This window comes from Thunnus albacares, chromosome 3, assembly GCF_914725855.1.
Source record: "Thunnus albacares chromosome 3, fThuAlb1.1, whole genome shotgun sequence".
NCBI classification, from domain to species: Eukaryota; Metazoa; Chordata; class Actinopteri; order Scombriformes; family Scombridae; genus Thunnus; species Thunnus albacares.
The window spans coordinates 2,329,007-2,342,730 of record NC_058108.1 but is presented as its reverse complement, the minus strand read 5'-3'; the positions used below and the strand labels follow the sequence as shown (position 1 = coordinate 2,342,730).

The window sequence follows — 13,724 nt, the reverse complement described above, 5'->3', positions numbered from 1 at the left end:
TGCTCTTTATTTCTGTGAGGAGTGGAAGAAGCAAAAATGATCAACCAATTCAATAGCTAACTGTGAATTCGATAAAATGCTCAAATATAGAGATGGAAATAGATGGAAATTTCCTCCTGAATCCTGAACCTGAGTTGTGAAACTCAGGCAACCTTCTTTCCTGCACCCTTCATGTTTCCTGGTTTTTCTCAGCGAGGCTGAGCTGTGTGATACACCAATTGCTGAAACGTACCCTCTGGTCCTTTTTTGGATCTGCCACAGGCACCCTGACCTAAATGCATTAATGAAGACAAATGTCGATAACAACAGCCAGTCAACATCCAGCATTACAGCCTGAATTTCAGTCAATCCCATGTATCCTCCATCTCCACCAGTAATAAATTTGTCCCTGCCTAGAGCTGTGGGAGCACACGCTTGCACAAAAGCTATTTATTGGATGGCACAACAACCGAGATGAAAAAGAAAGTGCTGCAAGAATGAAACACTGGGCAATATCTAACAACAAACTCTTTCCGGACAGGTCTGCTGGTAACATACTGCGGATGTGTGTCTGAGCTTCTGCCTCACCAAAATATAGGAATAATGGTCATTTGTTCATTGGTGCTAATTAGCAAATATTAGCATGCTAACACACTGAACTAACAATATACCTAATATATAATATATATATATATATATATAACTAACAATATACCTGGTAAACAATATACCTTCCAAACATCAGTATGTTAACATGGTCATTGTGAGCATGTTAACACAGTGCAGGACCTTGTTTGTATAACTGCAAATATAGTAAATATAGTGGGCCTATACCATGACAATTAGTTTATGATGCACACTGTAGACTAAGGTGGTATAAAATTGGAACACAGCAGAAGATTAATTACTGCCAATTTAGGGAGTGTGTGCAACTTTTTTTTTCTTGAGTCACTGCCCATCAGAATATATACATTATATATACATTGTGAGCCCTGAGCCCACTCATGCCTCATAGGTTAAACCCGTTCCAGCACCATCAATCAATTTCCTGCAAAATGCCATTCCAGCATTTTCCATCCTTTTAGCAATGTGATTTTTCTCCACCTTTGCATTAGGATACAATCAATCAGATTCTGTGCCAGGGACCAGTTTTGCATAGAAGACTGTACCAGAACAAAGTGCTTCACACAGCCCTTCCACCTTCTAACATTGCTATTCCAGGAGGGGCACTAGTTTTCAATAGTAAAGAATATTTTATCAATTTATTTACATGCTGCTGTATTTGTCTCGGCAAGTTTAAAATTTCTTGCAAGTCTGGTCACTTCTAGGCACACCCAGGGGTGCAACAGGAAGTCACAAGCCTATTTTTTTTCATAGTTGCACATATATATACTGTATAATGTTGAAACAGGTGGGCGAGCGGAGGAACAAGCTGTCAACCCTGGTGCATTTCCCTCTGACTGGTTTGGACATGGCCCCCCATGTGGTGAAGAGGAGTCAGAGTATGAGGAACCTGAACATGGGGGCCTGGCCACCATCTTGGAGACAGCCTTCAGGCCAACACCACCAACCTGCCGACATGACCCTCCCCCACGACTATCTGTATGACCTTTACGCTGTGTGTAACCATCATGGAGGGATGCACGGTGGACACTATACTGGTAAGGAAGTGGGTTTTCTTTGCCACATTGTCAAGTGAATGCTCGTGACTACAAGTGCCAAAACGATTGATAAATCAATTAAATCAATGACAATTTTGATAATCACCTAAACCATATATCAGATTGAAATACCAAACATTTGGTGGTTACACATTCATAAATATTAATATTTGCTTCCTTTCCTTCATCCACTCCACATTTTGACATTTCAACACATCTCCTCAAAAGATTCTGATGATTTTAGTTCTAATATACATTTTTTTCATTATGAATTATGAACAACACACCAGTCTGCTGCACTTTAACGCCGTCTGAATAATTAGTTTTTCAGGATTTTTACACTTCATTATGAGGTTTTTTTAATGGACTGACACACTAAAGTAGTATTTAGAAAGACAAATGGGAGCCCGGAGTCATTATTTTGATCAGAACCTAATTGCAAACATCTTACAACAGGCACAATCCACAGACTTAACTGAAACAAACAGCACCTTAACATTGGTATTAGGGCTGTCATGTGCCTTTGGACGGTCAAAGTATGTAAGGTGGACAACAATTTGTTTAGCTCCAACTTCAAATCCCGAGTTGTTGATCAGCTGTCGACATGCTTTTCATGTCAAAATCACAAAACTGATGAACAACCTTGTCATTGCAACTAGTATAACAACATTACAGTATTTATCCAAATCCTTTACATGCACTTACAGCAGTCATTCACATTATTTACTGTCTCCCTGTAAGTGGTATGTGGTGTTGATCAGGATGCAGAAGATATACAGTGCAGTGATAAAACTGTCAGTATTATATTGTAGCTTTTTCCATTTTCAGCTGATACCGAAACCCAAGGAGATGTTAAGAAAAGTAGATGAGATCTATTGAAAATAATCTTGATGAACAGTACTTAGTGATATTACTCTTTTATACCTTCAGTGGCAGGATCCAATGAGGATGTCAAGGACAAATTCCTTACATGAGAACTGCAAGTGATGTTCTCTCCCACCAATGGACTTCCTCTCTGGAAAGAACGGCGCAGTAAAAATGTTTTAAAAAGTTTTTTTAAGATTGAATAAAAGGCTTAAAAAGTGTCTAATTAGATAAAATCCTTGGGCCACAATTTGGATTCCTAACAACCTCTAGACATTGGCTCAACAAACTTTGGTCAGTCCCCATACTCACACCAGTGGTAATTGCAAGTGAAATCCCTACATGTCTGATGTATTTCCAGTAATTGCCAACAGAGCTTGTGCAGCTGTTCGGACTGACAGCGTGCAGACGATCTTCAGACCACTTGTGGATACTCAATGGTCAATGAGTTCAACGTAGAGATCCACTTCAAAATAAAAACCTCAGAGGAACGTATACCCTGAGCTTTTGAGATACTGGTGACAGGCAGGATGGGAAATTTGACACACAGGTGAGGCCAATCTGAGTCTGAAATTGCGTGGGATGTTTGATAAAGACACCCAACACTGAGCCTAATATGTGGGAGAATTGGAGAGAGCAGGTGGATGGGGTGGGAGTAGAGGAAGATGTGGTTGCCATGACAGCTCTCTCCTACAGTTGCATTCTGTCTCCGGGTCTTTTCATACTCATACACTATAACATGGACACAGCAGGGCGATGCGTAATTTACCTTAAATAAAAATTGAATATAGAAATTGTAGTTTGTCCATCTGTTACCATCTGACAGATGGAATAAACAGACAGCAGCCGATCCATTCTCCTGAAACCCCTCATGGTTCATACAGTATGCATGTCTGTTTACTGAAGGGTTATCTATGTATATCTACTTTTTCTGTGTGTCATACAATGCGTCTAAACCTCTTTATTACAGGTCAGGGCTACTTGTGCAGTTTTCTTGTAAAGAACATTGAGTTTTTTATATTTAAAATATGTTGTAGATGTAGTAAAAGCATTGGGCCATGCCATAACTATTATCCTTTTGTTACTTCGTTACTCCACTGTTGTCCAAAATCAGTTACAAACACATGAACAACCATACGTTCCTTCACTGCAATGAACAAAGCTAGTAAAGTTTACTCCGAAAGAACTCTGCCGCAGCATCTTCGATCTCTAGAGAGCAGCTCCGCGTGTCAGGGAGTGGTTCTTTGTTTACATGGTGGTGCTATTTTAACAAGCTGAGAGAAAGATACAACACAAGCTGAGCTCATTACAAGGAAAGAAAAGGATGCCCAAGTTCAAACGTATGGCTCTTCTATGTGTTTGTGGACAGCAGTGGAGTAGCACAGCATGGAGTGATAAGATGCTGTATTCGAGGCTGCAGCTTCAGGCAATATGTATTATAAATTACTTGATTTGAGCACTTTCTCATCATTGCATCTAAGTTACACATGTTCACGTGTCCCTTGTTCAACATTGTTTTAATTTTCTAATCCAGCTTACTGTAGGAACTCAGTGGACAGCCAGTGGTATAGCTATGATGACAGCAGCGTAGACCTGGTGCCAGAGGAGGAAATATGTACCAGAGGGGCCTACATCCTTTTCTACCAGAGACGCAACACCATTCCTCCATGGTCGGCCAGTAGCTCCGTCAGAGGTATGCTACCTATGACTAGCAACCTGGCTAACAGAAGTCATTTTAATGGATAAAAGAGCGTATGTATGTGTGTAAATGCCCGTTAGTAGGACAGAAACTTATATAAGTAATACAAATTACTTAAGAAGAGTCATTGCATGTTCCCCAAAGTAAACGGAAATTTTTGTTTTAACATTCACCAGTTATAGGACTCACAACATGGACATCATGCAAAGTTATTCATTACATTTTTGCTGGACCTGCTGGTGTCAGTAAATTGTGATTTTTTTTAAAATTGCAGTTATAATAAAAAAATACAAAATATGCACAATAAATGCATATTTGCATAAGAGAAATAATTTGATGGCCTGTGAGCAATTCAATATTGGAATATTTGGAATACTAAGAATATAGATGTTTTTCTCGACAGGCCTGACTCATGAATAATAGTAAAACATATGTTTTCTTGCCCAGCTCCTATAGAATATATGGACAGCACCGGGCACAAAGATGTCCATTTTCTGCTGGTAGACCAGCATACTCTCTCCTGTATCATTGTGTCTCTGGTTTTGCTTTCCAACAATACTTCATATTATCTGTGGTTACATTAGCAGCCACTGTAGGTGCCTACTCCATCGGGCCAGATGGAGCTCCTATCCACACATTTGTAATTCTGTGGTGACAAGAGTGCCTTTCCTCCCCTGCTTATTTTTGTCACTGGGGTAAAGATTTTGCATTCACAGACGAAAATTACTTTTTCAGAAATAATTTTAACAGAAGCACTTAAACACCTGCGTACAATAAACCGATGACACCCTAGTGGCGTACGTTAATCATGACCCAGAAATGCCAAGCACCTGCAGGAAGGAAGAGTTGGGAAAGTGTGTGATACCATTTTCATTTCAGTCTGTATCTGATGGATTCATTCAGAAGTCTGATCTTCTTCATTTTAACATCTTTTCCTCTACAGTCATAAAGACAACTATTTAGCCAAGTTAGCAGAATCCAGCAAACCCAGCTCCACATACAATGTTCAATATGTTCAATAAATATTCAAAGGTGTACCAGTGAAAGTGCAGAGTGCTTGTTCACACAATGCGTATTTTGCAGTGTGATTCAATGGATTCTGTGTTGAGTGTACAGGATATACTCTTTCAAAAACATTAAATATTGAAGAAGTGTGGTCTTGGGTTTGTCAAAGACAAGTTTAGAACAAATCTGAAAATCATCCTGTTCAAGGTCACAGAGGGCTGGAGCCTTTAGTCTGGCCTCCAGCTGGTTACTATAAGCTATACTAAGTGCTGGTCCCATTATATGAATAAATGCATTCAGATATTATTCAACCACCAGATGAAAAGGCAGAAAGGAAGAGCAGAGAACACAATGGAGCAGTGAAAGGTTAGTAAGGATGGAACATGTTGGAGAGTCAGTGCAGTGTTAGTAAAGGTCAGCAAACATGTAACATTAGTACCATTCAAAAGGTCTCGAACTACCAGCCTTAAAGCTGCTCTTTCAACATAAACCTTCCTTTGCTTCTTCATGGACTGTCTATATATATATATATATATATATACATATACATACTCAACAGCACACACTATCACTCAATGACCACCCTGATACATCTAAGAAGTGAGCAGAGCGTTACATATGATTGAATTTTTTCCATGCTCAAAAAAAGCATGAAAGCAACACAGCACATATCGCTCCGCTGCCAATTCCACATTATACGCATGAGAACGTATTTCAGCCAGTGATCGAGTTGCAGTTGATAAGAACGAAGTGCCGTCCCGTCTTCCATTCCCCTCTGTCATTAGTGTGCTCATCTGTCCTCTGATGCAATCCCCACCCGCATTTATTCCTTTTGAGGATATTTCCTCACTCATCTTTGGCAGTTTTTGATGTAACACAGCATCCACTCGAAAGAGGCGGAGATAAAAGAGCGATCTGCTCACGACTCAGCGGGAAAGACACGACACCTCAGTAGGTTTTATGTTCACAGCGAAGGTTTCATTACCAATAAAAGTCAGATACGTGCAATGTTTTTCCACCTGCCTTTCATCACACGTTCATCCGTCTGTGTGTCATTTCTTCATGATTGAATGTTCACACGAGATTCAGCTTGTAGTGTAAATACAATACAGATTTATACGCATGTAATTTACATAAGATATCTCCTTTGTATATGTTGAATTGATCATAGTTTGCCTATATGTACTCAAGTTTAGGTAGTTCTATAATGCTGCAGTACTTCAAGAAGTGCTGATGTGTCCTTAAAGCTGCATCTTTATATGGGGGATCAGCTTCGGATGTTGTGTTTGACAGGTCCTGATGATGCAGTGAAATGTGTTTAGGCCAAGATAAGTCCCGTCTCTCCAAGTTCAGTCAGCGATAGAAGATGGAACAAGGAGAGTGCCTGTCTCCACTGTCAATCTATCCTCGCCTATACCGTTCCACTGAAGAGACAGGACTCGTTCCCAGGGTCTATGAAGTCACGAAACCAGTTGAAAGAAATATTTACATGATGTAAACACACATGACATGTGTTTTCACAGTGATATGTGTCAGCCTTGGTCATACGCTTCTAGGTTTAGCACGAGTATTGAATTTATTGATCTCCATATGCAGGTTAGTTTCACCACAGTACTTGCTGTATGTTTCTCGGGATGTGATGATGCATGAAGCTGTGAATGCAGGATTTGCAACAGTATATTCCAAGGACATGCTTTTTGAAGTCGGATTAGCCCGCTGAGAAGTTATTCACAGTAGCACTTGAGCAGCCCTTGAAAAGGTGCAGAGAGGTTTGAGTATCTTAGAAGCAAAACACTTATCATTTCAAAGACATGCAGACTAGTGGAGCTCCGCCGAAGCTAGGATGTGCAAAATGTGAAGAGCACTCAGCTCGGAGGCCGAATGACTAAGAGAGGAAACCCTCAAGTGTCATTTTAAGCTTATACATGGAGCCTCCACAGCAGGTGTATGAGGAGAATACTGATTAACATCAGAACAATAGAGTGTGATCCACAAGCTCTTTAATATTACACTTACTAGAATGTTTAAGAGACACTGGTATAAGACAAAGATAGAAGGGATGGAGGGAGGTGATGAGGAAAGAGCAAGTAGGGGCTTAATCGGGGGGAAATAAGGATAACAACAGACATACTGTGTGTATATATAGTTGCAAAGCTGTTAACAATACTCTACACAACAACATGTTGGCTGGATGGTCGGAAGTGGACAGAGGAGAGTCAGCAGTAGCCGGGGGAAGCCGGCCTTTAAAGCACCAGCTGTTAGGCTGGAACCAATCAAATCCCTGTAACAACCAATCACACAATCAATCAATCACACAATCTTTCACTCAGCCAATCAGAGGAGCTCATTAGACATAGAGCTACTATAGCAGGTTCACCAGAGAGAGAGAGAAAGAGAGAAAGATCTACAAGCACACACACATACACACAGGGGGTTAAAGCACAGAATACACAAATAGACAGAAAACGCTCACTATACAACCGCTGGGTTGTAACACCTCCCCCCTTAAAAGATCAAACCTTTCTCCCCTAAAAAATGTTTGATTTCACAGTACATACAAACACAGAGGGGCTTTGATAAGTTCTGCTTTATCCACTGAGGTTTCTGACCTCCTTCTCAGCTCTGTCAATCACATATAATCAAACCAAGATTATATCTTATACCCTCTGTCATCTTCCATCGTGTTATTAGACTTTATACATTTTGATTTCAAGCTATAAGAGGTTTTTCCATGGCTGCTCAGTGGAGGACATGTCAATATGGATACTGGAAATGGCAGAATGGCTCTAATCATTGACCAATAAAGATCCCCTTTTGTGTGTATAGTACATGACTATATATGTCAGAAAGCACTTTTTTGTGCATCTGCTGATTGTACAGTATATTCACCAGAAATGCATATTTAGTTTGTTGATATTTTCCACATTCAAAATGTCAAGCACTGTATTGTATCCGTTTCTACATATGTCCTAATGATTTCCCACCTGCAGTAACCATCCTGTTTGTTTTGTCCACCTCATTATACTGCAGCTGTGTTAAATCAGTTTATGACAAGCCTCTAGTGTATGTTAAAAATGAAATGTGAAATGCACTGAGCAGTCAGACCTCAAGAACAAACAACCACAAACACAACACGGCTCACTTTTTTTTTTTTTTTTGTCTGTCTGCTACATACTGTGTTAACACCAAACAAAGTCAGACTGCTCTAAAATGACCCCTCTCCTCTCGAGATGCTGAAACAGACAAGTGAAGTTGAGAAGAGTAAGACGCTCATTTCCTCAGGAAAACACCAGTCCTGGAGGAACAGATTTGTTTTTCTCTGCATCGTAAAATTTGAAACCTAATTTATGAGTTCTTCACAATTTGTAGTTTGTGTGTTGTGGTATTTCTCCTCGCTTCTCAGACCTTCCCATTTCAGATACAAAATAGCAATGCATCCAAGGATGGAGGATGAATGCAACTAGAGGAAGCACATCTGTCAAATGAGATACTATTTTCCAGTCTAATTTAATTTTGAGGCAACTTCAAATACTCTTGCTGAGTTATAGCAATCGAACAGGACTTTAAAGGCCCAGAAAATCTATTTTCTCAATCATGTACTCGCTATGAGTGATGGAGTCCTGCATGAGCACCAAATTTTCTGCCAAATTTATAACAGTTGGTTGGTTTTTTTCACATGAGAGATATTTGTATTTGTATTTTTGTGCTTTTTCACTGGTTTGAGAAAAAAAGTGTCACGTACTTGTGACTGTGTGTGTGTGTGTGTGTGTGTGTGTGTATGTGCAATTTGAATCAGAATATGATGACAGTCATCAGATTGTTTGCTTACTTCACCAGCTCTGTCAATTAAATCTGATGAAACCTGCCCCTACAGTGCCCTAATGATGCTTATTTTGTGATGATTATTATTAAAAATAGGTTTGAAACCAAGTTTTCAGAGGCTTTAAATAATGGGTTGCAGGCCCACTGACTACACAAAACATGGTCTAAAACATTATTTATATTGTCCCCTTAAAATGTAATTATTCAGCACACAGTGTGCCATGTCCATGCATGCACAATAAACTGCTGTATGTTAAAGTGAATAAAAACTTAACGTATCATTATTGAATTTATTGCTTGGCTTAGTTTGATCTGCATTCTGAAATGATTAATAACACGCTGTTGCTGTTTACATTTCTAAAAATGTGTACAAAGAACGTGATAATCATTTTATTAAGGGAGGAAAACAGCATTCAGGTTATTTTTCAGATGAACATTTTTGCCTGATACATTGTCTGCTGCTCAAAGATCTACTATAGAAGAACTTCAGTGGGCATACATTATATTTATTTTTAATTTAATTCAAAACTCATCATGAGTGAAAGACATGTAGCAGCAGTGAAAACAACTTAATAGCGGCGATAAATGGCTTATGCCATTATGTTTTCCATAAACTAAGCTAATCTTAGACGGCACAGAAGTAATGGTCTGGCCTGTGTGAACGTTTAATTTATTTTATTTAATTTTATTTTTATAATTGTGAGTACACTTAATACACATCTAAAAAAATTAGAAAAAAGAATAATGTGACATAGTAATTTGTTTGGTGCTGTTATTTCTGTCCCCACATGTAATTTAACATAATCACAGTGTTGCAGTGATGCTGTTTCCATGCCAGCATGCTGCTTTTACAGTTTTGTTCATGACAAATCAGTAATCAGAGTTCCAGTTAAAGCTTTTCTCTGTCCAGTACTTGTTCACATCTGTAATTTTCTCTTCTTCTGGAAACCTCCTCTCTCCGCCTGAACACAAAAATTAATTTATTTATGTTGAATCTTGAAACTTGAAGTACACAACAGTATATAAAGCAGTATATAAGTATATTTTGCAGTTAATACCCCTGTACTTGTACTACTTGTACTACTTATTTTTACATTGTGGTATTATGACATTACTTGTCTTCCCTCTGTGTGTCTCACAGGCTCCACAAGTTCATCAATGTCAGATCACTGGTTAATCCGACTGACAGGCAACAGTAAGAGAGGCAGCCTGGTGTCTCGATCCTCCACCACCTGCCCGTCTTCCATACCCGACTCGCCCGAGTCTCCAGTCTTCCTTGACAATGGTTCTAAAGAGGAAAGAGGTAAAGGGCTCCTAATCTATTTAGTGGCAAGATTAATGCTGTGTACACGTTTTGCATCTAAATGTAAAAACTAAAATGTTTTCCTCTCTACATAATTGTTAGGGGGTTTTGAGCGCAGGCCATTTGTCAGGGGTCTTCAGGGACGCAGTGTGAGCATGCGAGCCCCCACCAAGACCAAGGACACTCTGAGCAAAGTGCTTCCCCTGCGATGGTCCTTTGGTTCAAAGGACAGACGAAAACCTGACCCAGCACCTCCAGCGGTCCAAGATCCTGCCCCTGTGGAGCTGGTCCAGTACTTGGAATCTGGCCGGCGGCCCCGATGCACAAAGGATCCGATAGTAATGCTGATGAGCGAACCACGCAGCGCAAAGGAACCAGCTGAGGGCAAGACTGCAACCAATATCCGATCTTCCAGTGTTGGGAGTATAAGTTTAGTGGCTAAAGCAGGAGATGAGCCTGAGTCTCCACAGGTCCCAGAGGGCCAGAGGAGGCCAGCAGATAAAACGGCTAGCTTGAGACGCAGTAAGGGGAGCCAGACAAGAGATGAGGCCACCACCAATATCAGCAGTAGCTCTAGCAGCAACACCCTAACCAGGAGAAAAGATGCCAAGAAGCAGAGCTCCTCCAAAGCCCTCCCGGATACTGAGCCAAAAATGGGCTCCAGTGCTGGAGTGCAGCCCAGCTACAGCACTCCCAGCCTTCATGATGGGACTCTGAGAAGACAAAAGGGAGACAGGGTTGATAGGGAGCATCACGGTGCATATGAAGGAAACTCTAAGCCCAAGAAAGGAGAAGTGCCCAAGAGTCATGAGGGACTGCTCTCTTTCTTCAAAGGTAACTTCCTGAAGAAGGATAAGGACCCACGGAAGTCCAAGGAGAGTGAGTCAGGGAAGGGGGGAGGCGAGGAAGGAGGCAGAAGGACTCTCTCTAGGCTGTCACTGTCCAACGGAGCAGCTGGAGGCGGAACTGGGGTGGAAGGCGGCAAGTCTTATGGCTCGGGCCATCTGGGCGATGAGCTGTCAAACGGGAAGTTGGGACGAACCAAGGCGTCTGACATCAAACGCTCCCAGAGCTCCTCCAACATCCCCACAAAGGCAGAGCAGAGCATGCGCAGGACAGCATCTTTACATCGTAACGGGATGTCTACAGCACCCGCACCAACGCGCAGCCTGACAACAGACAAACCATCTTACGGTACCCTGCAGAGGACTCGTTACAGCACAACCTCGCTGGGACGCAAAAGGACAGTCCCCGAGTCCAGCTTCTGACACAAAGATATTTCCCCACATGCACAAAGCCTTTTAGCTGACATCAAGTGAATGACGTCCAATCTCCAAGATCAAAGCAATAGAGCTCAATTCACAGTGGTACGCCTCTTTTGTTCCCAGAAAATGCACTGGCTGAAGAGGTTCGCGCCATGGAATTGAGAGACATGGAGCACATGAAAGGTGCTATAAAGCTTGGATATAAAGAGCAGAGAGCAGAACGAAATGATGTGACCTGTCCATCAAATGTCAGAGGAAGTCCATTTCTATTCTGTTTTCTATGACTTAAAAAAACAAGTGCCTGAGCAACCTAATATGCAGTTTAGACCAATGAGTTTATGTCTGTTTAGCACTGGAAGCACGAAATCCCTTACAGACACATGCACACATACAAACATAATCTCTGCATTTGTGTCTTATCATTGTAGCGTGAGTGCTGGAATTCATCACTCTATTTTTCTTACTGTTTGCTTACAATCAAGACACACTGATTGTGTTCATTTATAAGAATGTAATGTGTCCACTGGATTAACGGTGGCGCTCTGAGGCTGCAGATTCTGATTTAATATCAATTATTCATCTCTAATCCCTTCTTTAATGTTTAAATTTTAAGTACAGGATGCTATCACAGAGGGCTTTGAACACAAGACTGAGTTTTCATAAAGCAGATTGTCTCTTTATGACCCTGAGTGGAGTTGTTGTTTATTCCACCTACAGTGGAAAGACCAGGACCTGTAATGAGTAATTTTTGTAGGAGTTGTATTCTGTAGAGGCACTGAACTGGATTCTTAATTGTTGTTTGAATAATGACAATGAATCCCTACTAGGTCCAGGGGTGCTTTTCTGCAGCTGAGCTCACTAATCTCCATGTAGCGGAAGGGAACTAAAAGGTACATTTGTCTACTGTGAAGTGTAATATAAATGCAATATCCACTCTTAGAGGCTGTTTTACACCTTTTTATACTGTATATCATCAGTGAGTCATGTTAAATGTGTTCCATGAAGTCTCGCTGTTTCTTTCTTCTACTATTTCTGTGGAAACATTATTTATTTCAGTTTCTGATTTCTTGTCCCCTCCATAACTTTATCAACTGTTATAAAACAGTTGCATTTAGCTGCGGGTTATGTGAAGACGGTGACCGAAATTAGCATCAGAAGAGAGAGCGTGATTACTATTACCAGCTACTGTTGGTGGAGAAAATCAGCCTCCTCCATTGTTTTTTAAACCATGTTTGTTGAATATCAATTCTGAGAAAATTAGTCACCAGAACCCAACATTTAATGGGTTTGTTTTTTTTTTTGCAATTAAGCTTCACTGTAGCAGAGCTGGGAATATTACAGGCTAACATTGACCACATTTGGCACATCTAAACCGAAGAGGGCAGGTGTTGGGCCGAAATAAATAAACAGCTCACACACTGCAGAGCTCCGATGTCCACTTATCATTTAATGCACCAAGATGATGTTTCAAGCCCCGCTGCTCTTCATCAGACTCCTATCCTCCAGTCTGATGAAGAACAGTGGTGCTCTAAACATCTCTGAGCAATACATTTTAAATGGACATTGGAGCCCTGCGGTGTGCGAGCTGTTTATCCGCTTATTTTGACAGTTAACAGAAAAAGAAATACACCACAAAACACCCAAATGCAAGATGTGTCAGTGTTTTTTTTTCCTTTATTATTCCTAGTCTGAACAATCCAATCACTCCTCTGTGAATCTGGCACAATGAAGGCTTAGCTGTGCACTTTGTCATTTCACTGCTTCATGGCTTGGAGTATTTTGATAAATTATAAAAGTGTTTATGTCCTGAGAGCTTAATTTACGGGGGAACATGCAGGCATTTTTTTTTTATTCTCCTAAATGTAATCTGTGTTACTTATGCAGATTTTTACCTTCACCTTGCTACCTTTTTTCAACATCATCTTGCTTCACATTGAAGCAGTTGTTGTTCACATGTAGGAAATGCATAATAGAGTAACACTCTTCTATTTTTTTTTTTTGACCACTGTGCAGCTTCAACCAGAGCCACTTCCCTCAAGGTCAGTTATATAAGCAGTGGAGGGAAATTTTCCACTCCATTAATTCAAATTGGTGATCTTGTAACAACAAGTCTTCTTCAGATTCTG

The 13,724-nt window shown here is 40.5% G+C and overlaps 1 protein-coding gene across 2 annotated transcripts in view; it reads left to right on the top strand.

Moving 5' to 3' along the window:
- usp43a (ubiquitin specific peptidase 43a) overlaps window positions 1-13,204 on the top strand; it is a 100,370-nt gene extending 87,166 nt beyond the window's left edge. For both annotated transcript variants that reach the window (XM_044345751.1, XM_044345753.1), the window contains exons 13-16: window positions 1,391-1,640; window positions 4,039-4,197; window positions 10,172-10,333; window positions 10,436-13,204. In XM_044345751.1, the coding sequence (XP_044201686.1) occupies window positions 1,391-1,640; window positions 4,039-4,197; window positions 10,172-10,333; window positions 10,436-11,601 (1,737 nt within the window). In that variant the 3' untranslated portion in view covers window positions 11,602-13,204. The remainder of the gene's footprint in view (window positions 1-1,390; window positions 1,641-4,038; window positions 4,198-10,171; window positions 10,334-10,435) is intronic.
- The last annotated feature ends 520 nt before the right edge of the window (window positions 13,205-13,724 follow it).